Source organism: Harpegnathos saltator, unplaced genomic scaffold (genome assembly GCF_003227715.2).
Source record: "Harpegnathos saltator strain DR-91 unplaced genomic scaffold, Hsal_v8.6 scaffold75, whole genome shotgun sequence".
Lineage (NCBI taxonomy): Eukaryota > Metazoa > Arthropoda > Insecta > Hymenoptera > Formicidae > Harpegnathos > Harpegnathos saltator.
This window is the reverse complement of record NW_020230593.1, coordinates 337,816-364,547: the sequence shown is the minus strand read 5'-3', so window position 1 is coordinate 364,547 and position 26,732 is coordinate 337,816. Positions and strand designations below refer to the sequence as shown.

General features: G+C 40.1%; 5 protein-coding genes across 5 annotated transcripts; all 5 read right to left on the bottom strand.

The window, feature by feature from the left end:
- Window positions 1–250: 250 nt before the first annotated feature.
- On the bottom strand, window positions 251–18,377 carry LOC105192123 (uncharacterized). Its single transcript, XM_025306051.1, has 41 exons — window positions 17,674–18,377; window positions 17,473–17,592; window positions 17,235–17,352; window positions 16,826–17,087; window positions 16,641–16,763; window positions 16,463–16,553; window positions 16,136–16,272; window positions 15,919–16,048; window positions 15,780–15,829; window positions 14,776–14,890; window positions 14,423–14,536; window positions 14,220–14,337; window positions 13,882–14,143; window positions 12,965–13,087; window positions 12,476–12,566; window positions 12,215–12,351; window positions 12,019–12,113; window positions 10,758–10,957; window positions 10,397–10,510; window positions 10,192–10,309; window positions 9,854–10,115; window positions 9,663–9,785; window positions 9,172–9,262; window positions 8,902–9,038; window positions 8,652–8,784; window positions 8,488–8,534; window positions 7,411–7,525; window positions 7,046–7,159; window positions 6,842–6,959; window positions 6,504–6,765; window positions 6,316–6,435; window positions 5,833–5,923; window positions 5,563–5,699; window positions 5,329–5,461; window positions 1,729–1,808; window positions 1,357–1,635; window positions 1,146–1,268; window positions 978–1,068; window positions 707–840; window positions 479–611; window positions 251–364 (listed from the first exon to the last, which is right to left on the bottom strand). The coding sequence occupies exons 1-41, from the start codon at window positions 17,815–17,817 to the stop codon at window positions 314–316; spliced, it is 5,436 nt and encodes a 1,811-aa protein (XP_025161836.1). The 5' UTR covers window positions 17,818–18,377; the 3' UTR covers window positions 251–313.
- On the bottom strand, window positions 4,291–8,010 carry LOC105192597 (odorant receptor 13a-like). Its single transcript, XM_019845512.2, has 9 exons — window positions 7,411–8,010; window positions 7,046–7,159; window positions 6,842–6,959; window positions 6,504–6,765; window positions 6,316–6,435; window positions 5,833–5,923; window positions 5,563–5,699; window positions 5,329–5,461; window positions 4,291–5,211 (listed from the first exon to the last, which is right to left on the bottom strand). Exons 1-9 carry the CDS (start codon window positions 7,552–7,554, stop codon window positions 5,161–5,163), a joined length of 1,170 nt encoding a protein of 389 aa, XP_019701071.2. The 5' UTR covers window positions 7,555–8,010; the 3' UTR covers window positions 4,291–5,160.
- Window positions 11,725–14,085, bottom strand: LOC105192592 (odorant receptor 22c). The gene is made up of 6 exons (XM_025306036.1): window positions 13,882–14,085; window positions 12,965–13,087; window positions 12,476–12,566; window positions 12,215–12,351; window positions 11,981–12,113; window positions 11,725–11,864 (listed from the first exon to the last, which is right to left on the bottom strand). Exons 1-6 carry the CDS (start codon window positions 14,076–14,078, stop codon window positions 11,814–11,816), a joined length of 732 nt encoding a protein of 243 aa, XP_025161821.1. The 5' UTR covers window positions 14,079–14,085; the 3' UTR covers window positions 11,725–11,813.
- A 99-nt stretch (window positions 18,378–18,476) lies between the features above and the next one.
- Window positions 18,477–22,633, bottom strand: LOC105192575 (odorant receptor 22c). The gene is made up of 9 exons (XM_025306050.1): window positions 21,947–22,633; window positions 21,752–21,871; window positions 21,522–21,639; window positions 21,117–21,378; window positions 20,924–21,061; window positions 20,746–20,836; window positions 19,091–19,227; window positions 18,877–19,006; window positions 18,477–18,785 (listed from the first exon to the last, which is right to left on the bottom strand). Exons 1-9 carry the CDS (start codon window positions 22,088–22,090, stop codon window positions 18,735–18,737), a joined length of 1,191 nt encoding a protein of 396 aa, XP_025161835.1. The 5' UTR covers window positions 22,091–22,633; the 3' UTR covers window positions 18,477–18,734.
- Window positions 22,634–23,839: 1,206 nt separating this feature from the next.
- On the bottom strand, window positions 23,840–25,281 carry LOC109504692 (uncharacterized). The gene is made up of 2 exons (XM_025306037.1): window positions 24,713–25,281; window positions 23,840–24,584 (listed from the first exon to the last, which is right to left on the bottom strand). The coding sequence occupies exons 1-2, from the start codon at window positions 24,819–24,821 to the stop codon at window positions 24,319–24,321; spliced, it is 375 nt and encodes a 124-aa protein (XP_025161822.1). The 5' UTR covers window positions 24,822–25,281; the 3' UTR covers window positions 23,840–24,318.
- Window positions 25,282–26,732: the final 1,451 nt, after the last annotated feature.

Below are 26,732 nucleotides of genomic sequence, written 5' to 3'. Positions count from 1 at the left end.
TGATGCTCGCAATTTGTTCTTCTGTCCGAGGACTGTTCGATCCTCTTTCGACACAGAAATTCATCTTGCGTGTATCACCGTTGGTGGAAGGACACACACGAATAACAGCCTTGAGGAATACTTCTTTTTGCGGCGACAAACAGGGCAATTTGTTGTATCGCAAATTATACAGGTAAATCAAACTTTCAAGTGGTGCGAATACGAGAAAAATAAAATTGACTTTATTTTGTCTTACAAGACTACATATTGGAGCATATACGGTATTGCATGAACTCATGGAAACTCCCATTATTTAATTACTGACCGTCGCTGACTAGTCGACCGACGAAAGCACGGTAAAATATGACACCGACGTTTGCACCACCTTTAAAAAACACAAAAATTTGGTCATGGGACACGAGGCGGTGCATGATGCGTAATAATGAAACAAGCACATTTAATCGCTGTAACTTTATAATCGCTATGGGCATTTCTTTACCGCGGTGAAGCCTTCTAGAGAGAAAATGAAGACGCTGCTAGCAGTCAAGAATTTTGGTCGCAGGCTCCTCTTCATTACGTGCAGAATCAACCTTTGCGACTTTGCAGGTATTTTGTACCAATTACAGCTGTATCTAGAATGTATTTTAATCGTTACGAATATTTTGTCGGATTGCTCTTTAGCTGGCAAACTTGCGGATTTATTTTGAAGTTACCAGGGCTGCCTTACATCTTGTCACGTATTTGCAGACTATGATCTATCAGTCTTTGACCTTCCCAACAAAAGACGAATAAGTGCACCAGTTGCGCAATCACGTAGATGAGGTACCTCATTGCTTCCACGATGTTCGACTGAGACGTGACCTGACAGCGACAAATTTAATATTTTGCTACCTGGTCTTGCAGTCCGATTACAATTATAACAACGCTCCATTACGCGGTAAAATTAAACGTATGCTGATGAAAACGTGAAAATTTCTCAACAGACAGGACACACTTACTTGAAATAAAGTTATACTCATTACTATCGTCACCAACAGTAATTCTATACCGAAGTTTAAGGAGAAAGTTTCCTCAAGATGTCCCGCGAATCTGTGGCAGAAAAGCGCTACAACAGCGTGATATTGTAAATATTTTTATATTACTTTTCTCCAATATTTCGTACTCACTCTATAGCCGCACAATGCATTTCCACGCAGTACGCTATTCTTTTATTATACACGACACCGAGATCGTTGCGCACGATTTCCATTACGTCGGTATCCTCACGCACCAAACGCTCGAAACGGAATCTGTAAATTGTTATGTCGCACTTAACGTCGGCGTCAGGCGATATTATCAAGTTAAACGATAAATAACGCGCATGCGCGTCACACTCACCCTGTTACTGAGAAGATGCCGCATAAGTGTTCGACGAAGGTCATGAACATGGTGTCGTAAGCGACCAGCCCTATTACAACTATTTCCGCGGCCACGAAGCCTTGCGAGAAAATGTAAAAGAAGTATTTTCTCTCGTCGACGAAATAATACGCCTCGTAAGGCAGCACTATAGGGCGGGATTCGTTGAGGGGTAACACTCTGTCCAGTATATAGGGCACGAGAGACACCATCACAAACACGGTAACGCTTACCAGACAGACCGCTGCAACAATCGTTGGTCTTTATTGCCGATTGTAAAAGTGCGGTTAAACCGAAATTGATGCGTCCTTACTGGAATACATAAAGACTATCCATCTCGCATTCGCGACGTACGTCTTCATGATCTTGTACTCTTCTGGATTCTTTCTCAATCCCTCCCAATCGATGAACACGCGATCGGTGAGAGCTTTAATCTGGATAAATATTGTATGTATTTTTCAGGAAATTGTACTCTCCTCAGTGTATACGCGAATTTAAGGGGACTGGAGGGTCAGATTACTGAAAAATCGTGCTTGTTTTTGATAATACTTTATGACGAACTGAATAAATGTGCAAGAATGAAAATTTTAGATATATTTATCTAACATATGAAGAGTAGAAAAATTTTGTTTATTAACAAATACTTATATAAATATAAGTCCATTTAAATTTTAAACGCGTTTTTCTCGAAATTTTATTGTTCAACTTTTTGCAGTGATTTCTCCGAAACTGAGCTTCGTATCGATTTGAAATTTTAAAGCAATAATATTTGTTCATCTGGCTCTCAGGTGAACCATGGACAATTACGTCAAAATATTTAATTTCGAGATATTGATTTTTTTATTGTGAAAGAACTGAAAAATTTGGATATTTTCTTAATAATAGCTGCCATTTTGTTAATTTTGTTAGATTTTTTTTTTGTAATGGTTCACCGGATAATGATAAGCCTCCTCAAGATTTTTAGCTAAAATTCGCTCTGATCGGATCATCGAGAGCCGAGATATTGCTGCAAAAACGACAACTTGGAAAAAAAGGAGAGTATATTTCAACTATATATATCGTATATTTGTATGAGTATTTGTTAATAAACAAAATTTTTCTACTCTTCATATGTTCTATAAATATACCTAAAATTTTTATTCTTGCACATTTATTCAGTTCGTCACAAAATATTATGAAAAACAAACACGATTTTTCAGCAATCTGACTTTCCAGTCCCCTTTATAAGCGAATTTATTAACGTACCCCGCTACTCTTCATTTGGCCTACATACAGCTTGAGAAAAACCACGATTATCAATATGTACGCTGGCATAATCCTGAAAATGCAGTCAAAATCTCTGTCGCAGCGAGCAAACATGCATATCTGGAAACAACATTGCTAGCAAGTTGCTTAATTGAATTAATTATTAGCTCAACTCTACATGTTCAATGCGGTTAATTGAAGGAGGGCCACAAGCAACGAACTATTTATACCGAAATAGAAATTTAATGACTACGTGTTCGTAAAAGTAAGGTTGCTTAAATGTTCTGCGTACCACATATATCACGCGATTCGTTATCCGCTGTCGAAAGAGGAACGAGTATGACAGGTGAGGGCGTGAGTTTGATAGAGGCTCGAACCTGCGGAACAAGCATGACAAGTATAGCCATCGTTATCACGCTTAGCCTGAGCACCTTGTCATTCCTATCCTGATGAGGCCACTGACCGGTGAGCAACAAAAACTTCTTTGTAACGCCGTAATAACTATCCCAAGTGGATTCCATGCTGTTTCCGAGGTAGTGTTACGTCCTCGACTGTCCGCGATTGATTGAATTTCGCGTATTCTCTTCCGGCGAGAAGATCGAATTATTAATTCACGCGTGTCGATATTACCACACTCGAATTCTGTCGCGTGCGGAGTCTCGCGAGTGACAGGTGAATATAATTCCGCAAGGTGATGGTTGTGTGTACTCTGCCATCTTGGCGAAACAACAGTCGCATGCGCTACGCCCCCTCCTCCGTGTTTGAAGTATTAATCAAAACGTCAGAAGAGAAAATAAGTTTCTCTTTACTATCATGTAAAGGGTGGAAAGTATTCTCTTTCGAGGAGCGCACATCAAGGACACATGGCAAGAGCCCATAAGAATTGCGATTCTAAGTCACGAGAGATCGTTTATTTTGCCGCTTGCAAAAACACAAGTATGACTTGTTCTTTATGTCACATCGGTAAATCGGCTTTATTGGTAGCCGTTAATAGTTTTATTGCAGTTATGTGTAAAGGATTAAAATTTCATGCGTATCTTATGCGTTCTTAATGCCAAGCGTAAATTATGTGTGAGACATATATTTGTTTTTTTTCTTCTTTGCTTGTTCTTTCCCTTTTTTTTTTCCTTTAGAAAAAGAATGCCGTCGATCTGTTGTTGTGTATACCTTTGAAGAAAAGCACACAATTGTAATAAAAATATTGAATTTATTCTTGCTTCTAATACCTAACCTAACCTAACCATTCATATCGCACGAGGTGTGAGTATTGCATATGAAAATCCGAAATGGGCATTCGGAGCGTTGAAAAACAATAACGATCACAGTGAGGTCAATGGTGGAGAAAACGATGTGTTTACGGAAGATAGAGACGCCGATTATAAAAACGATGTCGCGACAGAGGTAGGCAGTTAGTCGCTGTTGGACGCCCGAAAGAGACGTGCTATCGCCACTCGTGCAGAAAGTTGGTGAGTGTTAATCAAACCGTTGTTTTTTAATGTTCATCGGGTGACCGAAGTCGAGCATTGTTCCCTTATATAGTAATTAGTTGATTTCTCTCAGTCCCAAATACTACTGTCGTCGTGCGTTTCCCTTCCGACATCGATCCGATTCAGATGTTTTCTTGGTCGCCAGACCAGACTCGCCGTGCGTTTTCCCGGGGGGGGGGGGGGCTGGTATGACCTAAGTGATCTGAGCCAGCAGCTGAGAGGGACATCTCGTGCGCTTTCCCTTAATGTCCACTGTACCTTTTGGTGCTGGATGGTGAGCTTTAGGTAGGGATACGTTGGTGATTTCCTCTAGTGCTTTCCCTTGGAGATCTCTGACTGCCCGCCAGCGGTTCGAGTATGCGCGTACCCATTTGAACCGCCATTTTTAATCAATTATCGCGTGAGGTAATTACACAAAAGCCTAAAGGTGTTCGGGCACTCGGTGCGTCTCCGTATCCCGCTCGACCTCCACCGGCGAGCGTCTGAATTATATTATCGTTATGCTGTCTATTGTTTTTTCTGTGTTTACTACCTCGAACCGCTCGTCTATTCATTCGGCTCTTAGTGTGTATGCATAAGGCAAATAAACAAAAGAAGAAAGGTCATGTCTATACATGGGACTCGCTCCCATGTTGTTTGTTTATACATCCTATACGTTACTCTTACATATGATCAATTATTTCGCATTACGCTTGTGATTTTAATCATTTTATTACACGCGCAAATTATCACCAGATCGATTTCAGATTCACATCATCCGTTCTTTGAAAACTGTCCAGGTTTCATTAAACGTAACTTGTAAAGAGAGAATGTTGAGCATAATCGAAGCATTTTTGATAAACGGATAATGAGTGGATTATGAATAATGAGTATACTAAAAATAATATTTTATTCTTTTTTGTGAAACTGGGCATGTTGGAGAATATATGTATGGTATATTGTTACTTTCCGAATAATGTGGCTATGTGTGTATGTGTATGTGTATATGTTATTTCTATTGACAACACTATTGTCAATTTTTTCACAGAAATATTATTTAAACATTAATCATTGATTACTGGACAGACGAAAGCACGGTAAAGTATGACATCGACGTTTGCACTACCTTCAAAATAAGATCGCTAAAATTCTTAAAAGGATTTGAAACAGCGCGACTCGCGTCGTAATGTCGAGCAATAAAAGTAAATAAATTTGATTTAAATAAGTTATGTCTCTTTTTTACCGTGGTGAATCCTTGCAGAGAGAAGATAAAAATTTTACCGGCGCTCAAGAATTTCGGTTGCAAGCTCCTTTTTAGCACATGCAAGATTAGTCTTTGCGACTCTGCGGGTATTTTATACCAAGTGCAGCCGTATCTGCAACGTTACGATTATCGTCGAAACTTTCATTGGCGCATATTTTGTCATTAGAATTTCTTCGTCGAAAATCTACTTCGAGGTTACTATAGTTGTCTTACATCTTGTCACGTATTTGCAGACTGTGGTCTATTAATCTTTGACCTTCCCAACAAAAGACGAACAAGTGTACCAGTTGCGCACCCACGTAGATGACGTACCTTATTACTTCCCAGATGTCATCGGATTGTAATGTGATCTCGAAAATGTGAAATCAAGGCAAATGTAATATCTTGTTATTTAATCTTACAATCCCAAATTATGATTGTAAACGTGACCGGTGATATTTTTCGATTTTCTCTATGCAATTTTTCCACAGATTAGGCACTTACTTTAAATAAAGTAATGCTCATTCCTCCTGTCATCATCAGTATTTCTATACCGAAAGTTAAAGAAAAGATGTTCTCAAGATGCTCCGCGAATCTGTAGCAAAGTATAACATTGACAATTTTTAGAATAGCAGTTTTACGACGGTAGTTAAATATTTCAACAAGTTACAACACGATTATTATTTTTTATTGTTCAACAAAATACCGATATCAGTTATTATGTTATTGTAACTTTCAACGATTTAAAATTAAACTGCTCATCTCACATTAAATTTTATCCGAAATCATCTGAAGTGCAATTTGAATTTTTTTCTTTAACCGATTATTAACTAAAAATTACTGCGAGGCTCCAGTATTCTCGAAAAAGAAAAATCCCGACTAACCAGGGATTAACCTATTTGATCTTAAAAAGTAATAGAAACAGGAGTGGGGGTGATATATGTTCTAATTTTATACTGTAACATAATTTCAATGTTACATACTCACTCTAGAGCTGCTCGATGCGCGTGCACGCTGCAAGCTATTTTTTTATTGTACATATCCAGATCGTTATTAACAGTTTTCATTAGGTCGGTATCCTCGTGTACCAAACGCTCGAAACGAAATCTATAAGTGATTGAAATGCGAAACTCGTGACATCACACTAAGGTACGAATGAAAAGCGTTATTCTTACCCAGCCACGGCGAAGGTGCCGCACGCGTGTTCCACGAAAAACATAAACATGGTGTCATGAGCGATAAGCCCCATTATAACTATATGCAAGGCTATCAGACCTTGGAGGAAAATGTACAAGTAGTATTTCCTCTCGTCGACGAAGTAATACGCCTCGTAAGGCAGCACTATAGGGCGGGATTCGTTGAGTGGTAATACAACGTTCAGCATGTAAGGTATGAAAGCCACCAATACGAATAGAGTGGTACCGGCCAGGCAAAACGCTGCAACAGATATATGTTCCTCCTCGTCGATGGTGGAAAAGCAGAAGAACGGGAATCAAACCGTCAGCTTTCTCACCAAAGTATATAAGGGCGATCCATTTCGCGTTTGCAACGTAAGTTTTCATGATTTCATACTCTTCCGGACTTTGCAATCTCCCCCAATCGACAAACACGCGATCGGTGAGTGTCTTGATCTAAATATAACCGGCCAATCATTAAATTTCGTAGGACTGTCCGAGGAAGAGTTTCACGCGACGCGGATCTAAATGTATTGACGTACTTTGCTAGAGCTGCTTGTGTACACATTCATCGTAATAAAAAGTACTAACAAGTACGACGGCGTAGTCCCGAGGACGCACTCTAGGTCTTTGTGGCAATAAACAAACTTGCACGTCTGGAAACATTATGGCCAGATTGCTCAACACAAGTAATTATCACGCGTCTTTACGCGTATTCAATGCAACTGATTAAAAGAAAACCAAAGAGAGCGTCAAACATTAAAATCGATACACAATCTATTCGTGAAAATTGAACTTTGAGTCTACCGATATGAAAACAAAAAGTAGGTCACGTGGCTCGTCATCCACTGCCGAATAAAGAAACGAGGCTGACAGGTGCGACGACTTCGCGAAAAGCGACTCTAACCTGAGGAATGTTCATGACGAGCAATGCTGTCGTCATCATGCTCAACTTGAGCAGCTTCTCTCTTTTATTCTGATAAGGCCACTGACCGACGAACGATAAGAGTTTCTTCATGAAGCTGTAATAACGATCCCAAGTGAATTCCATGCTGTTTCGAGATAGTGTTACGCCCTCGATTGCCCGCGACTGATTGAATTTCGCGTATTCTCCTCCGGCGAGAAGATCGAATTAATAATTCACGCGTGTCGATATTACCGCACTCGAATTCTGTCGCGTGCGGAGTCTAGCGAGTGACAGGTGAATACAATCCCGCAAGGTGGTATTTGCGTGTACTCTTGGTCGTCTTGGCGAAACAACAGAGTTGAGTGAATGCGCTGCACCCTCCACCGCGTTTGAAATATTAATCAAAACGTCAGAGTAAATAAGCTCCTCTTTACCGTGGTGCAAAGGGTGGAAAGTTTTCTTCGTCGAAGAGCGTACATCAAGAACACGTGCCAAGAGCCCATAAGAATTGCGATTCTAAGTCAAGAGAGATCGTTTGTTTTGCCGCTTGCAAAAACACAAGTATGACTTGTTCTTTATGTCACATCGGTAAGTCGACTTTATGGGTAGCCGTTAGTAGTTTTATTGCCATTATATATAAAGAATTAAAATTTCATACATATCATTGCGTTCTTTATACCGAGCGCAAATTATAATCAATTATTTCTCATTATATTTGTTATTTTATTCATTTTATTACACGCGCAAATTGCCAAACCGATTTTAGATTGACATCTTTTGTTTTTTGAAAACTGCTCAGGTTTCGTTAAGCGTGTAACTTGTAAGGAGAAAATGTTGAGCATGATCGGAGCATTTTTGTTAAACGGATAATAGGGATTATAAATAATGAACATATTATTAAAAATAGTATTTTATTCTGTTTTGTGAAACTGGACATGCTGGAGAGCATATGTATATTGTTACTTTCCGAATAATGTAGGTATGTGTGTATGTTGGTACGTGTATATGTCACACTGGTCATTACATAACTGTCAGTTTTTTCATAGAAATTTTATTTAAACATTAACCGTGAATTACTGGACGGACGAAAGCACGGTAAAATATGACATCGACGTTTGCACTACCTTCAAAATAAGAACGCTAAAATTCTTAAAAGGATTTGGGGCAACGCGACATGCGTCATAATGTTTTAACAATGAAATAAATATATTCGACTTAAATAAATTATATCGCTTCTTTACCGTGGTAAATCCCTGCAGAGAGAAGATAAAAATTTTACCAGCGCTCAAGAATTTCGGTTGCAAGCTTCTTTTTAGCACATGTAAAATTAGCCTTTGCGACTCTGCGGGTATTTTATACCAAGTGCAGCCGTACCTGCAACGTTACGACGTTACGATTATTGTCGAAACTTCCGTTGGCGCAGATTTTATCGTTGGGACTTCTTTGTCGAGAATCTACTTCGAGGTTAGTAGTAGTCCGTAATTGTCTTACATTTTGTCACGTATTTGCAGACTGTGGTCTATCAGTCTTTGACCTTCCCAACAAAAGACGAACAAGTGTACTAGTTGCGCACCCACGTAGATGACGTATCTTATTACTTCCCAGATGTCGTCAGATTGTAACGTGATCTCGAAAACGTGAAATCAAAACAAAGGTAATATTTCGTTATTTAGTCTTGCAGTTCGAAGTTATAATTGTAAACGTGACCGGTAATATTTTTCGATTTTCATTGAGCAATATTGTCACAGATTAAGCACTTACTTGAAATAAAGTAATACTCATTCCTACTGTCACCATCAGTATTTCTATACCGAAAATTAAGGAGAACATATTCTCAAGATATTCCGCGAATCTAGAGCAAAGCATTATATTGACGATTTTTAGAATAGCAGTTTTACGATGATAGTACTTTTAAACATTTCAACAAGTTACAACACAATTATAGTTTAACAAAAATACCGATATTAGTTATTGTGTTTATCGTAACTTTGAACAATTTAGAATTAAATTGCTTATGTCATATTGAGTTTCATCCGAAATCATCTGAAGTGTAGTTTAATTTTTTTTATAACCGATTATTAACTAACAATTATCGCGAGAGACCAGCATTCTCGAGAACGAAAAGTTGTGATTATTTGAGGGATTAGCCCCATAGAACTTAAAAAATAATTAAGTGTAAAATAAGGAAGTGTGAGTTGGTTATAAATATTCTCATTTTGTACTGTAATATAATTACAATGTTACATACTCACTCCAGAGCGGTCCGATGCGCATGTACGCTGCAAGCTATTCTTTTATTGTACATATTATCCAGCTCGTTATCAACAGTTTTCATTACACCGGTATCTTTGTGTACCAAATGTTCAAAACGGAATCTGTAAATGATTGGAATGCGAAACTCGTGATATCACGTGAAGGAACGAATGAAAAGCGTTATTTTTACCCAGCTACGGCGAAAATGCCGCACGCGTGTTCCACAAAAAATATGAACATGGTGTCATGAGCGATAAGCCCCATTATAACTACATGCAAGGCTATCAGACCTTGGAGGAAAATGTAAAGGAAGTATTTCCTCTCGTCCACGAAATAATACGCCTCGTAAGGCAGCACTATAGGGCGGGATTCGTTGAGTGGTAACACAATGTCCAGTATGTACGGTATGAGAGCCATCAACACGAATATAGTGCAACCGCCGAAGCAAACAGCTGCAATAAATGTATGTTTCTCCTTGTCAATGGTGGAAAAGCAGATGAACGAGAATCAAACCAGCGGCTACCTCACCGAAATATATAAGAGCGGACCATCTTGCATTTGCGATGTAGCTCTTCATGATTTCGTACTCTTCCGGATTCTGCAATTTCCCCCAATCGATGAACACACGATCGGTGAGTGCCTTGATCTAAATATAACCGGCCAGCGTTAAACTTTGTTGGACTGTCCGAGAAAGCGACACTCACTCGACACGGATCTAAATGTATTGACGTACTTTGCTAGAACTGCTTGTGCACATATTCATCATAATCAAGATTATTAACATGTACGATGGCATAATCCCGAGAATGCACCCTAGGTCTTTGTTGCAATAAACAAACTTGCACGTCTGGAAACATTATCGCCAGAATGTTCAACAAAAAAAATTATCACGCCCTTATGCATATCCAGTGTAATTAATTAAAGAAGAACTAAAGGAAGCGTCGAACGTTGAAGTCGATGAGCAATTTACTCGTTAAAGTTGGATTTTAAGTTTTCCGACATGAAAACAAAGTAGGTCACGTGACTCGTCATCCAGTGCCAAATGTAGAAACGGAGATGACAGATGCAACGAATTCGCGAAAAGCAGTTCTAACCTGCGGAATGTTTATGATGAGCAATGCTGTCGTTATCATGCTTATCTTGAACAGCTTCTCCCTTTTATTCTGATAAGGCCACTGACCGCCGAACGATGAGAGTTTCTTCATGAAGCTGTAATAATGATCCCAGAATTCCATGCTGTTTTGAGATAGTGTTACGTCCTCGATTGCCCGCGACTGATTGAATTTCGTGTAGTCTCCTCCGGCGAGAAGATCGAATTAATAATTCACGCGTGTCGATATTACCACACTCGAATTCTGTCGCGTGCGGAGTTTAGCGGGTGACAGGTGAATATAATCCCGCAAGGTGGTATTTGTGTGTACTCTTGGCCGTCTTGGCGAAATAACAGAGTTGGGTGAATGCGCTGCACTCTCCTCCTCGTTTGAAATATTGATCAAAACGTCAGAGTAAATAAGCTCCTCTTTATCGTGGTGCAAAGGGTGGAAAGTTTTCTTTGTCGAAGAGCGTACATCAAGAACACGTGCCAAGAGCCCATAAGAATTGCGATTCTAAGTCAAGAGAGATCGTTTGTTTTGCCGCTTGCAAAAACACAAGTATGACTTGTTCTTTATGTCTCATCGGTAAGTCGACTTTATGGGTAGCCGTTAGTAGTTTTATTACCATTATATATAAAGGATTAAAATTTCATACATATCATTGCGTTCTTTATACCGAGCGCAAATTATAATCAATTATTTCTCATTATATTTGTTATTTTATTCATTTTATTACACGTGCAAATTGTCAAACCGATTTTAGATTGACATCTTTTGTTCTTTGAAAAATGCTCAGGTTTCGTTAAGCGTAACTTGTAAGGAGCGTAATCGAAGCATTTCTGTTAAATGGATAATAATAGAGATAATGAATAACGAGTATACTAAAAATAGTACTTTATTCTGTCTTGTGAAACTGAGCATGTTGGGGAATATATATATATAAATATGTATATATTGTTACTTTCCGAATAATGTGAGTATGTGTGTATGTCACACCGGTCATTACACAATTGTCAATTTTTTTTACAGAAATATTATTTAAACATTACCCGTTGATTACTGGACGGACGAAAGGACGGTAAAGTATGACATCGACGTTTGCACTACCTTCAAAATAAGAGAGCTAAAATTCTTAAAAGGATTTGAGACAGTGTCTCATATGTCGTAATGTCTAACAATAAAATGAATACAATCGATTTAAATAAAATATATCGCTTCTTTACCGTGGTGAATCCTTGCAGAGAGAAGGTAAAAATTTTACCAGCGCTCAAGAATTTCGGTCGCAAACTCCTTTTTTGCACATGCAAGATTAGCCTTTGCGACTCTGCGGGTATTTTATACCAGGTGCAGTCGTACCTGCAACGTTACGATTATCGTCGAAACTTTCATTGGCGCATATTTTGTCATTAGAATTTCTTCGTCGAAAATCTACTTCGAGGTTACTATAGTTGTCTTACATCTTGTCACGTATTTGCAGACTGTGGTCTATCAGTCTTTGACCTTCCCAACAAAAGACGAACAAGTGTACCAGTTGCGCACTCGCGTAGATGACGTATCTTGTTACTTCCCAGATGTCGTCGGATTGTAAAGTGATCTTGAAAATGTGCAATCAGAAATGGTAATATCTCGTTATTCAGTCTTACAGTTATGATTGTAAACGTGACCAGCGATATTTTTCGATTATCTCTACTCAATTTTTTCGCAGATTAGGCACTTACTTGAAATAAAGTAATACTCATTCCTATTGTCATCAACGCTAATTCTATACCGAAACTTAAGGAAAAGATATTCTCAAGATACTCCGCGAATCTGTAGCAAAGCATTACACCGGCAATTTTTAGAACAGCAGTTTCACGATGGTAGTACTTTTGTACAGTTTATTGTTTCACCACTTCATGTAAATCTTATAGTTTTTCAAAAAGTTACAAATACTATTATCGTTCAGCAAAAGTATCGATATTAATCATATTATGTTTATTTTGAAGAAATTTAAAATTAAAACTGCTCATTTCATATTGAATTTCATCCGGAAGCACCTGAATGTAGTTTGAGTTTTTCTCTTTAATCGATTATTAACTAACAATTACCACGGGGCCTCAGTGTTCTCGAGAAGGAAAAATCGCGATTAACCGCGAATTAACCTATTCGTTCGTAAATAATAATAGAAGTATAACTAAGTTCTCAAAAAATAATAGTTACATACTCACTCTAGAGCTGCCCGATGCGCGTGCACGCTGTAAGCTATTTTTTTACTGTACTTATTATCCAGCTCGTTATCAACAGTTTTCATTAGACAGGTATCTTCGTGTACCAAACGCTCGAAACGGAATCTGTAAATGATTGGAATACGAAACTCGTGACATCACGAATTAAGGGGACTGGAGAGTCAGATTACTGAAAAATCGTGCTTGTTTTTTGATAATGTTTTGTGACGAACTGAATAAATGTGCAAAAATGAAAATTTTTGATATATTTATATAACATATGAAGAGTAGAAAAATTTTGTTTATTAATAAATATTCATATAAATATACGTCCACTTAAATTTTAAATGCGTTTCTCTCGAAATTTTATTGTCCAACTTTTTGCAGTGATTTCTCCGAAATTGAGCTTCGTATCGATTTGAAATTTTAAAACAATAATATTTGTTCATTTGGCCCTCAGGTGAACCATGGACAACTCCGTCAAAATATTTTATTTCGAGATATTAATTTTTTTATTGTAAAAAACTGAAAATTTTGAATTTTTTCCTAATAATAGCTGCCATTTTGTTAATCTTATTCGATTTTTTTTTATAGTGCTTCACCGGATAATGATAAGCCTTCTTAAGATTTCTAGCTCAAATTCGCTCTGATCGGACCACCGAGAGCCGAGATATTACTGCAAAAACGACAACTTGAAAAAAAAGGAGAGTATATTTCAGCTATATATATATATCGTATATTTATATGAGCATTTGTTAATAAACAAAATTTTTCCGCACATGTTATATAAATATACCTAAAATTTTCATTCTTGCACATTTATTCAGTTCATCGCAAAATATTGTCAAAAACAAGCATGATTTTTCAGCAATCTGACCCTCCAGTCCCCTCAAAGGACGAAAGAAAAGCATTACTCTTACCCAGCCACGGCGAAGATGCCGCATGCATGTTCCACAAAAAATATAAACATGGTGTCATGAACGATAAGCCCCATTATAACTATATCAGCGGCTACTAGACCATGGAGGAAAATATAAAAGAAGTATTTTCTCTCGTCGACAAAATAATATGCCTCGTAAGGCAGCACTATAGAGCGGGATTTGTTGAGTGGTGACATAATGTCCAGCACGTATGGTATGAGAGCCACCAACACGAATAGAGTGCAACCGGCCAAGCAAAACGCTGCAACAAATGTACGTCTTTCCTCGTTGATGGTGGCAAAGTAGAAGAACGGGAATCAAACCGTCGGCTTCCTCACCGAAATATATAAGGGCGATCCATCTCGCGTTTGCGACGTAAGTCTTCATGATTTCGTACTCTTCCGGATTCTGCAATCTTCCCCAATCGACGAACACGCGATCGGTGAGTGTCTTGATCTAAATATCACCGGCCAACATTAAATTTCGTAGAACCGTCCGGAAAAGCGTTTCACTCGACGCGGATCAAAACGTATTGACATACTTTGCTAGAGCTGCTTGTGTACACATTCATCATAATCAAGAGTACTAACAGATACGACGGAGTAGTCCCGAGAATGCACTCTAGGTCTTTGTTGCAATAAACAAATTTGCACGTCTGGAAACATTATCGCCAGATTGCTCAACAGAAGTAATTATTATACATATCCGATAATTAAAGGAGAATTAAAGGAGAACCAAAGAGATTGTCGAACGTTGAAGTCGACACGAAATTTACTCGTTAAAATTTGAGTCTACCGATATGAAAACAAAGTAGGTTACTTGACTCGTCACCCCGTGCCGAATGTAGAAACGAGGGTGACAGGGTGCGACGAATTCGCGAAAAGAGACTCTAACCTGCGGAATATTCATGACGAGCAATGCTGTCGTCATCATGCTCATCTTGAACAGCTTCTCTCTTTTATTCTGATAAGGCCACTGACCGATGGACGATGAGAGTCTCCTCATGACGCTGTAATAACGGTCCCAAGTGAATTCCATGATTTTCGAACGAGTACTTCGCTTTCGACGTTGCCTGCATCTCGAATTTTCTCCACAAACGTGAGGAACAGATCAATAATTCATGTGAACGACGGTGCATACGGACCGGAATAGAGTGCTACGTACGCATCGATATCACCCACTTGGAACTTTCTGCAGCTTAGTAATCGCACGCGTCGCGTCTCCCACAGTGACAGGCAGGTGCAATTTGACAGCGTGACATTTGTTCATTAGTGAAGCAACAGTGCTTCGCACGCTATGCCTCCCTCCGTACGGAAAGTATCAATCAAAACGTCCGAGGAGGGAATGAATTCTTTTTACTGTCGGGGGAGCATGAAGGACTCCTTTTTTTGAGCTGCCAGGTATTGGAAACACGCGGAATGGCCAGTCATGAATTCTAAGTCATGAGCGACGCTTTTCGCAAGGATCTTTCGTCTCGACGCGACTGCTCTGTCTTCGATAAATTTAATTTCGCGTGTGGTGTCGCTGATGAGGAGGAAGCTGTAACAATCATGAGCATGATCTGCATCTCAAACATCGGGAAATTCAATTTATCATGTGAGGATTGCACATTCTTAGTCAATTATTTAGTAAATTATAAGCGATTGTCGTTCAATAATCGTTATTTTTCCCTCCTCGTTATATAAAACATGTCGACTAAATATATTTTTAAAAATCGTTTCAAGGATGTCCAACTTGCTTTCAAGTGCGATTTCAAAGAATAATAAAAAGCGCGTTCGTATCTAACAGCATATTTTATTGTTTACATCTATAGATATATCTTATCGCCACACACGCATGAAGTAATCCCTTAATTTCGGATGCAGATATAATTTTGGACGCATCAACGATTGACTGATCACTCCATAGACGCCAGTACCGTGAAGTATGACATCGAAGTTTGCAAGATCTTCGAGGTAAGATAACATATGAGATTAAAAAAGCCGCTATTTGCTGACACGTCTGAAACACTCGCGTTGTGTTACAACGTTGCTTTACCATGCTGAAGTTCTCCATGGAGAAGACGTAAATGCCAGCGCTGATACAGGAAGGTTGAATGCTTCTCCTCATCACGAAAAGGAGCATCTTTTGCGTCCTTATGGGCACCTCGTACCAACGGCTGTTGTAGCTGCAACGCAAAGCGATGCAACGGAACGCCGACTATGAATAACCAGACGCGGTCGATGATCATTATATGGAACCTTTCTCGCCTTACATCTTCTCGCGCGTCTGAAGGCTGTGGTCCATCAATTTCTGTCCCTCGAAGCTCAGGCAGAATAGGTGAATCAGTTGAGCAACCACGTAGAGAATGTATCTTATCAGTCCTATCATGTCGTTGACTTGCAGCGTAATCTTGAGGCCGAAAAATATAAAGATTTCATTTCCCTCACACTCATATTGTTATTATTCGTGATTAATACATCATTCGCATGCTGTGCGATACTAATATCAAAAATACGATAATACATGAGCCAGCCATTTCTCTCGAGGAGCAACAGCTCGTCTAAGCAACATGCAAAATCTGATACAGGCAAACACGTACTTGCATCAAAGTGATGCTTATCAGCACCGTAATTATCACTACCTGTAAAGCCAACGTTAACGAGAAGGTATCTTCGAGCAGCTGCGCGAAACTGTGGTGAGTCAGCGGAATAAACATTATACAATCATGTACGGTTAATAGAAATTTTCATTCGTTCGCGTCACGAGCACACACTTACCGTATGCCCCTCCGATGCACTTCCACCGAGAACGCGATTCGTTTGTGATACGAGACTTCCGGTCGAGCGCGTACGATCGTCGCAGGGTTCATGTGTTCGTACAGCAACCGATCGAACTGAAATCTGCGAGTATTGACGCGACATTAACGCGCATGACGACATGTGAAACAATTAACCGCACTCACCCGACTATCGCGAAAACGCCGCAGACGTGCTCAACGTAAGTCACGAGCAGGCAATCATGGGCGATTACGCCGAACAGTACAATTTCCCAGGACAAGATGGAGTACCAGTAAATATAGTAGAAGTATTCCCTGTCGTCGACAAAGTAGTACGCCGGATGCGGCATGACAAGAGGGCGAGATTCGTTGAGGGGTAACACAACGTCCAGGAAGTGCGGTATGAGGGACATCGACAGGAACAGGTACATCGTTATGAAGCAGTATACTGCAACAGGTGGAAGTGACCGACGCTCGTTGGATTGTCATTATTTTCGAGATAGACAGATATCTTTTTTCTTTCGACCTGTGTTTTGGGTTGATATTTTTTTAATTAGACTGTAGTAGATTGCAAACGAGCGCTTTTCATCCTTACACGTGTATGTCAAGGAGTACCGTCTGCCATTCTTGGTGTAACTCTTCATGATCTCGTACTCCTCCGGAGACTTGAGCAAGTTCCAATCGACGAGCAAGTGATCGATGAGATCTCTAATCTGGGAACAGGCGATGGGTAAAACAGCTTCATCTGTTCACACACGTGCGGCTTCCTAACGCGCTTAGCTACCCTACATTTTGGAGAAACTAATGACGAGTGATGATAATGATCAGTGTACTTTGTTTCTGCTGAAGTGACACGTGTATATCTTCACCAGGGCGATGCTCGTTAGCATGAACGATGCCACGGTCGGGAAGAGGCATTGCCGGTCTCCGTCGCACTCAAACATCTTGGCTACCTGAAAACATTGTCGTTCGCAGGTCGGATCGCAGGATCGACGACTCGCCTGCACTTTCGTCAGAGCTGATCAATATATTACTTGCGGCACGATCACGGAAAATATACTCAAGATAACCATGCTGAAACTGAAGGTCCTCATTCGTGAACGTTGGTAAGGCCATTGGCCGGCCAACGACGACACTTTCTTCACGACGCCGTAGTATCGATTCCAACGGCAATCCATTTTCTTCCGTCTTCTTACGAAAACATACAGCTTCTTCCTCGTTTTCGATGTCTCGCTCGACTGACTTTGTAATGCCGTTTCGATTAAGAAGCCATGAACCCCTGTCGCGACAGTTAACACGACAACCCGGATGTAACCGTGAATAATGCAAACTTAAACAGAGCGTGCTTCTTCATGGTAATTTTGCACACATGTTTCTCTCCTCACGAAACAACGTCACGCGGCTCTTATAGACAAAGTAGCACTTGTCCTTGTCACTAAGTATAAGTTGGCAATCAACGTAACCCTCGATCGTCAGACAGGTCGTACTCGGTAGCTTCCCTTCTTCGTACGCTCACATTGACAAGTCTTCAACCTTTTTGCTTCTGAGTCATGATATTTGACCTAGAAATGCTCAATTGCGAAAGTGAAGGCACTAACAATACATGTCTGCTTCGCTCAACGATGTTGTACATTCATTTCGGAGCCTTCCAATATATGTGCATGAGTGAGTACACGAAAAATGACTAAATGTTGTAACAATATGCAAACAAAAGCATCGCTGATGAGGAGGGAGCTTCTCTTTGTTGTAACAATCATGAGCGTGACCTATATCTCAAACTGCATCAGTTCAGTTTATCATGTGATAATTCTTCTTATTCTTAGTAAAGTACCAAGCGATTATCGTTTAATAATAGTTACGTTTTTCTTTCTCGTTATATAAAACATGTCGTTATATAAACGTACTTTTAAAAATCGTCTCAAGGATGTCCAATTCGCTTTCAAGTGCAATTTAAAAAAATAATGCAAAACGCGTCCGTGTCGAACAACGTATTTTATTGCTTACACCTATAAATACATCTTATCATCATACTCGAATGAAGTAACCCCTTAATTTTAGATGCAGACGTAATTTTCACGTATCAACAATCGACTAATCACTCCATAGACGCCAGTACCGTGAAGTATGACATCGAAGTTTGCAAGATCTTCGAGGTAAGAGAATATGTGAGATTAAAGAAGCCGTTATTTGACGCACGTCTTGTGAAACGCTCGCGTTGTGATACATCGTTGCTTTACCTTGCTGAAGTTCTCCATGGAGAAGATGTAAATGCCGGCGCTCATAAAGGAGGGTTGAATGCTCCTCCTCATCATGAAAAGGAGCATCTTCTGCGTCTTCACGGGCACCTCGTACCAAGGACTGTTGTAGCTGCAACGTTACGCGATGTGGAACGCCGACTATGAATAATCAGACGCGGTCGATGATCATTATATGAAACCTTTCTCGTCTTACATCTTCTCGCGCGTCTGAAGGCTGTGATCCATCAGTTTCTGTCCTTCGAAGCTGAGGCAGAATAGGTGAATCAGTTGAGCGACCACGTAGAGAATGTATCTTATCAGTTCTATCACATCGTTGACTTGCAGCGTAATCTTGAGACCGAAAAATAACGAATTCATTCTTCTTACACTTCTATTGTTGTTACTCGTGATTAACACGCCATTCATATGGCGTGCGATATACTATTAGGTGTGTGAATTAATTCGGTCCATCTGGCGGTCAATGCTGTACTATGTACATCATTGACCGGCAGATTGCTGTACTATGTAATTTTCTAACCTCTAATGTCTGCAAAAGGCTTTATTTTTTAGTTTTTATATCTGGCAATAATATTCAGTTGATAAACATTTGGGTTTGTAACAATAACATCGTGTTTATCTGATTCGAAAATGTCGAAATTCGAACCAAAAAAGCATCATTTTCGGGAAGTTCTCATTTTCTATTTTCATTTGAAGAAAACAGCCGCTGAAGCTCATCAAATGCTCGCAGAAGCTTTTAGTGAAAGTGCTCTCACCGATAAATCATGCAGAGAATGGTTTCGACGTTTCAAAAGTGATGATTTTAGTGTCGATGACAAACCTCGTCCAGGTCAGCCAAAGAAGTTCGAGGACAAGGAATTGCAGGCGTTAATCGATGAAGATCCGTGTCAATCGCAACATGAACTCGCGCAATTGTTGAATGTTGATCGATCAACAATTTCTGTGCGTTTGGCAGCCATGGGAAAGATTTACAAAGAAGGAAGATGGGTGCTATACGAACTGAAAGAAAGAGACGTCGAGAGGCGAAAAGCCATGTCTGAAATCTTGCTTGCCAGGCAAAAAGAAAAGATTTTTTGCATCGTATTATGACTGAAGACAAAAAGTGGATATATTTCGATAATTCCAAATGAAGGAAATCCATTAGCGACCCAGGAAAATCGTCCACTTCGATATCAAAGCGGAATATTCATGGAAATGGCAAGAAAGTAATGCTCTGTATATGGTGGGACCAGAAGAGTGTAGTGTATCATGAACTATTAAAACAGAGCCAAACCATCACTACCGAACTTTACCAACAATAATTGATCCGTTTAAACAACGCATTGAAGAATAAGCGGCCGGAATATACAAAGAGACACAACAAAGTGATCTTCCAGCACGATAATGCTCGGCCACATGTTAGAAAGATTGTGAAGGCCACCTTGGAAGCACTTGGCTGGGACGTTTTACCTCACCCCCCTCCGTATTCACCAGACATTGCTCCATCCGATTATCAATTGTTCAGATCGATGGCACATGGACTTTCAGACCAGCACTTCAACAATTATGAAGAAATAGAAAAATGGCTCAATGAATGGATCGCTTCGAAGGACGAATCGTTTTTCCGTCACGGAATGAAACAACTGCCAGACAGATGGGACAAAATAATAGCAAGCGATGGCAAATACTTTGATTAGTGTACTTATTCATATTTTTCCATACTAAAGTCTTTTTTTGGAAGAAGAAACGGACCGAATTAATTCACACACCTAATAATATCAAAGATACGCTAATAGATCAGCCAGCCATTTCTCTCGAAGAGCAACAGCTTGTCTGAGCAACATGTAAAACTTGACATAGGCAAACACATACTTGCAGCAAGGTGATGCTCATCAGCACCGTAATTATCGCTATCTGCAGAGCCAACGTTAACGAGAAGGTATCTTCGAGCAGCTGGGCGAAACTGTAGTGAGTCAGCGGAATAAACATTATACAATCATGTACGGTTAATAGAAATTTCCTTTCATTCGCATCGCCAACATACACTCACCATATGGCCCTGCGATGCGCTTGCACCGAGAACATGATTCGTTTATGATACGAGACTTCCGGTCGAGCGCGTACGTTCGTCGCAGGCTCAGAGCGTTCGCACGACAACCGTTCGAAACGAAATCTGCGGGTGTTGACGCGACATTAACGCGTATGCCGACATTCGCGCAGGTGCAACAATCGGTTGCACTCACCCGACTATCGCGAAAATGCCGCAGACGTGCTCGATGTAAGTCACGAGCAAGCAGTCGTGGGCAATTACGCCGAGTACTGTAATTTCCCAAGTCAAGGTGGAGTACCAGAAAATATAGTAGAAGTATTCCCTGTCGTCGACAAAGTAGTACGCCGGATGCGGCATGACGAGAGGGCGAGATTCGTTGAGGGGTAACACAACATCCAGGAAGTGCGGTATGAGAGACATCGACAGAAACAGGCACAGCGATATCAAGCAGTACACTGCAACAGATCGAGGTGACCGACGCTCGTTGGGTTGTCAATATTTTCTCGATAGACAGATATCTTTTTTTTTCGACTTGTGTTTTGAGCCGATATTTTTTTAATTAGACTTTAGACTGCAAATGAGCGCTTCTCATCCTTACGCGTATATCCCAAGGAGTACCATCTGCCGTTCTCGGCGTAACTCTTCATGATCTCGTACTCCTCCGGAGACTTCAGCAGGTCCCAATCGACGAGCAAGTGATCGGTGAGGTTTCTGATCTGGGAACAAGATCGATGGATAACGGCTTCACCTATTCACACACGTGAGACTTCCTAACACGCTCGGCTGGATTACGCTTTCGAGAAAATAATAACGAAACGATCAGTGTACTTTGCGACTGCTCAAGTGGCACGTGTACATCTTCACCAGAGCGATGCTCGACAGCATGTACGCTGCCACGGTTGGAAAGAGGCACTGCCGGTCTCCGTCGCACTCAACCATCTTGGCTATCTGAAAATTGTCGTTCGCAGGTCGGATCGCAGGATCGACGACTCGCCCGCGCACTCGTCAGAGATGATCAATTACTTGCGACACGATCACGGAAAATATACTCAAGGTCACTATGCTGAGGCTGAAGATCCTCATTCGTCGCCGCTGGTAAGGCCATTGGCCGGCCAACGATGACACTTTCTCCACGACGCCGTAGTATCGATTCCAGCGGCGATCCATTTCTCGCGAGCATAAAGCTTCTTCTTCGTTTTCGACCACACGCGCTCGACTGACTTTGCATCGCCATTTCAACTAAGAAGCCATTAATTCCCCCGTCGCGACGGCTAATGCGACGCCCCGGATGTAGCCGTGAATAATGCAAGCGCTTAAACAGAGCGTGCTTCAGCACGGTAATTTTGCACACACGTTTCTCGAGACGTGTCATGAGAGTCTTATAGACAAAGTAGCACTTGCCCCGTCCTAGCCACTAAGTATAAGCTGGCGATCAACGAAACCCTATCGACAGGTAGGCCGCACTCGGTATCTCTCCCCCTTCGTACGCTCACATTGACAAGTCTTCAACCTTTTTAGTTCTGAGACATGACACTTGACTTGGAAATGTTTAGTTAGGAAGGTGAAGGCACTAACGACAGATTGTCTGCTTTCCTCAATAATGTTGTATACTCATTTCGAAGCCTTCCAATGTGTGTATACATTGATGAGTACACAAACAATGACTGAATGATATAACAATATGGAAACAAAAGTATATTAATTTATTATTACTATATAAAATAAAGAAAGATGCGTATACATGTATCACTAGGATATCAGTCGCCACTAATCATGAGCTACTGCAAGGATGCGAGCAACGTGAAGTACGACATTGAAGTCTGCAGAACCTTCGAAACAAGAAAATTATGTGTCGTTGAAGCAATCTATAAAATAACGCATGAGACAAGCAGGTGACCTTACTGCGCTGAAGCTCTCCAAGGAGAAGATATAAACCTTGCCGGCGCTCAAGCATGTCGGTTGCAGACTCCGTATTATCACCATAATAATAAGCTTTTGCGATTTTATAGACGCTTCGTACCAGGAATTGCTGTATCTGTAACGTTCCGAAAACGGTTGAGTCAAATGCCGAGAGTGTCGAGAGCGAAGGTTAAATACATATACTTTCTTGTCGATAATTACTTGCCACCTAGTGATTACTAATTAACATTTGAGCAAACCGAGAGCATAAATCGCGGCCTTACATCTTGTTGCGCGTCTGAAGACTGTGATTTATCAGCCGCTGACCCTCGAAGCTGAAGATGAACAAATGGAATAACTGACCGCTGGCGTAAAGTGTGTACTTCAGTATCTTCACGAAGTCGGAGCTTTGCGTGATCTTGAGCACGGAAAGTATTTGTTAGTATCAAGTCGAACGTAGCCTTACAATAAACGAACAACATACATACTTGCAGTGCTGCTTAACGTGATGCTTATATTTATCGTGATTATGCATAATTGTACTGCCAAAGGTATGAAAAAGATGCTTTCAAGAATTTGCGCGAACCTGCGACGTAAAAAGAGATGACATGCTAACAGAATTTCCTCTATCACATATTTCCTATCGCATATCGTTTTTTATCTAATTTAACTCTTGTATTGAACTGAATATCAGAAACGTCTTCACTTTACTTTGAGTCGAGTTCGAAAATATTTGGTTACGAAGGTGAAGCCGCGATGATTAATGTGTTCAGTTCGATTGCGCGATATGTACTCACTCCAAAGCTTCCTGATGCATACGCACGAAGGAAGCGACCTCCTTACGATATATACTATCCACATTAATCTTTGTGTCCTCCATTGTCTTGTCCTGATTACAAAATAAACATTCGAGACGATATCTGCAAACGATCCGTGCATAATTGCGCTTGCTCTTTGAACATAAAATGAAGAGTCACACTTTCAATATATTAAGCGTTTTTAAGACTTCGTCGGATCGTCAATGATTTAATTGATCAAAAGATACATCAATTTGCAAACATAGAATCGATACTTCTTACGATACATACTATTCAAATCAATCTTTGTGTCCTCCATTGCCTTGTCCTGATTACAAAATAAACATTCGAGACGATATCTGCAAACGATCCGTGCATAATTGCGCTTGCTCTTTGAACATAAAATGAAGAGTCACACTTTCAATATATTAAGCGTTTTTAAGACTTCGTCGGATCGTCAATGATTTAATAGATCAAAAGATACATCAATTTGCAGACGTAGAATCGAATAATTGCCTGAAGAAGGTAGCGAAACGCGAAAGATAACAATGGCAGTTAGTATTTCAAACTATGACATATATGGTGTTTTGTTATTATCAAGATAAAAAATGAAGAAAGAGTCCAACGTACCTCTTCTTACTAAATATATCTCAATGTGCTTGTATTTAGCGTGGTGAGTTAGTTAAGATTAAAATCCGTTTACCCGAGCACGGCGAATATGCTGCAAACGTGTTCCACGTAAGACAAGAACATGCAATTGTGTGCGAATAGTCCGACCTGGACTATTGGAAACGCCACGAAAGAATGACAGAAAATGTATATAAAATATTCCTTATAATCTACGAAATAATAGCCTGGATATTGCAGTAGCATAGGACGGCACTCGTTGAGAGGTAAAACAATGTCGAGTGTTTGCGGTATAAACGACATCGAGAAGAATATACACAGACCTACAAAGCAGTATACTGCGAAAGATACGAAATATTTCTAAAGTTAGATATGACGTTAAAGTCAGAATACAGAATTTAAGTCAGAGATTAAATTAAATAACGAATAACTAAAGTATAAAAGGAAAGAAGCATAAAACACTCACTCGGATATATCAAAGAGAATTGTCTGCAATTTTCGGCGTACGACTTCATGATTTCGTACTCCTGAACACTTTTCAGCAGTTTCCAGTCGGCGAATAAATGCTCCGTCATTTCTCTAACCTGGCGAAATATCCGTTAATGGTACATCTTCCATTTTTTGATTTTCTAACCAACACTCGTATTAACACGCGAAAAAGACAGACTTTTCCACGCAGTTCCAAGGAAAAGCGTCCATTTGATATTTCTCCAACCGGAAAATTTCCAAGTCGAAAATTGCTGTTATTGTTATTATAAATTAATGTTATCAAATTACATAAGCGAAGGTGTGCGGCGGGACGTACTTTGCGAATGTTCACAACGAACGTATACACCTTCACCGAAACTATGATCGTAAACAGGTACGACGTCATCGATTCGAATTTACACTGTAGGTCCTGCTTGCATGTGAATTGATATGCGATCTGGAAGCGACATTAATTTTTTTCTTTCAACAGGATATTCCTTGCAGGGAGGGATCGCATACGGGAAAAAAACTCATGTAATGGATAAGAGCCGGGTTTACTCCCTAATGGAGTTATCTTGTTTCGCATATCAATAAATTTACCTGAGGAACGAACAGAGACAGCATGATTATCGTCAGGAAGCAGAGGCGAAAGATTTTGGCCTTCACGCTCAGAAACGGCCATATACCACTGTATGATGAAAACTTTTTCACGATGCCGTAATAATGATTCCATGTGACTTCCATTGTTCATCGACAGATATTGCGATTACCCGACATCGCATGATGAAGCAAAGTGCAAGTCTCGTCCTCCTCCCCGTCCTCTTTTTCTTGTGGCGGTAGTGGTGAATATATAATTCACGTGAACAAAATGAAGTATAGGCGAATGCTGCAACATGCAAAGTGTCCGGTATTGCGATCGTGCATATCGCAATGGTCGGTAAGTACGGCAAGTACACTTTGACATCTGGTTATTTAAATAATAGAAGGAGAGATGTCATTATACGCGTGCCACTCTGTAGTGAATTATGTAGATTTGTAATATTCCTCGACATCCCTCTACAAAGGACGCATATCGCTTAAAGCGAGTTACGAAAATTGATTTTTCTATTTACGTCGACAAAATGTTTCTTCTCTCCTTTTTAATTTCTTTTCCTTTTTTGCGGAACTCGACGTCAGGAAGAAGGGACGGCTGATTTCTGAGTAAGATGTAGTGAGCGGTGAGAGTGTATCCTTCCTTTACCTTGATAAGTGCATTTCTTTTCGTTATCAGATAACTGAGTGATTGGGTGCTCAAATGAAAAAAAATACACACACAAGCAATATTCGATCAATATTCACTTACCGACCGTCATTGATTCCCAGCTGATTTCTAATCTTACTCTTCGTTTCTCTGCAGCAGTGTGTACGCTGCTCACCTGAGTTGTTTTCACAACAATCAAACCTGGAAAAAATCCTACCAGCGGGTTCCCAAGTAGTACCAAATACTAGGATATTGTTATTAGTACCAAATGTTGGCACCGCTAATTTGGGAGATTATTCAGGACGAAGAGAGCGACCAAGAGTGGAGATTCTACACGAATAAACTGTACAAATACTACGTATATTACATGAACAAGGTATATTATACAAAACATAAGCATAGTTCTACAACGGTGTCGCAAAGATACACCAATGCAAACTAATGTACAATATAAACTAAAGTATATTAGTTTATTACATATAAAATGAAGAAAGATGAGTATGTATCATTAGCAGCACATCAGTCGCCACTGATCATGAGCTACTGCATGGATGCGAGTAATGTGAAGTACGACATTGAAGTCTGCAGAACCTTTGAAACAGGAAAATTATGTGTCGTTGAAGCAATCTATAAAATAACGCTTGCGACAATTCACAGGTGACTTTACCGCGCTGAAGCTCTGCAAGGAGAAAATGTAGATCTTGCCGGCACTCAAACATGTCGGCTGCAAACTCCGTATCATCCCTATAATAATAAGTTTCTGCGATTTCATGGGCGC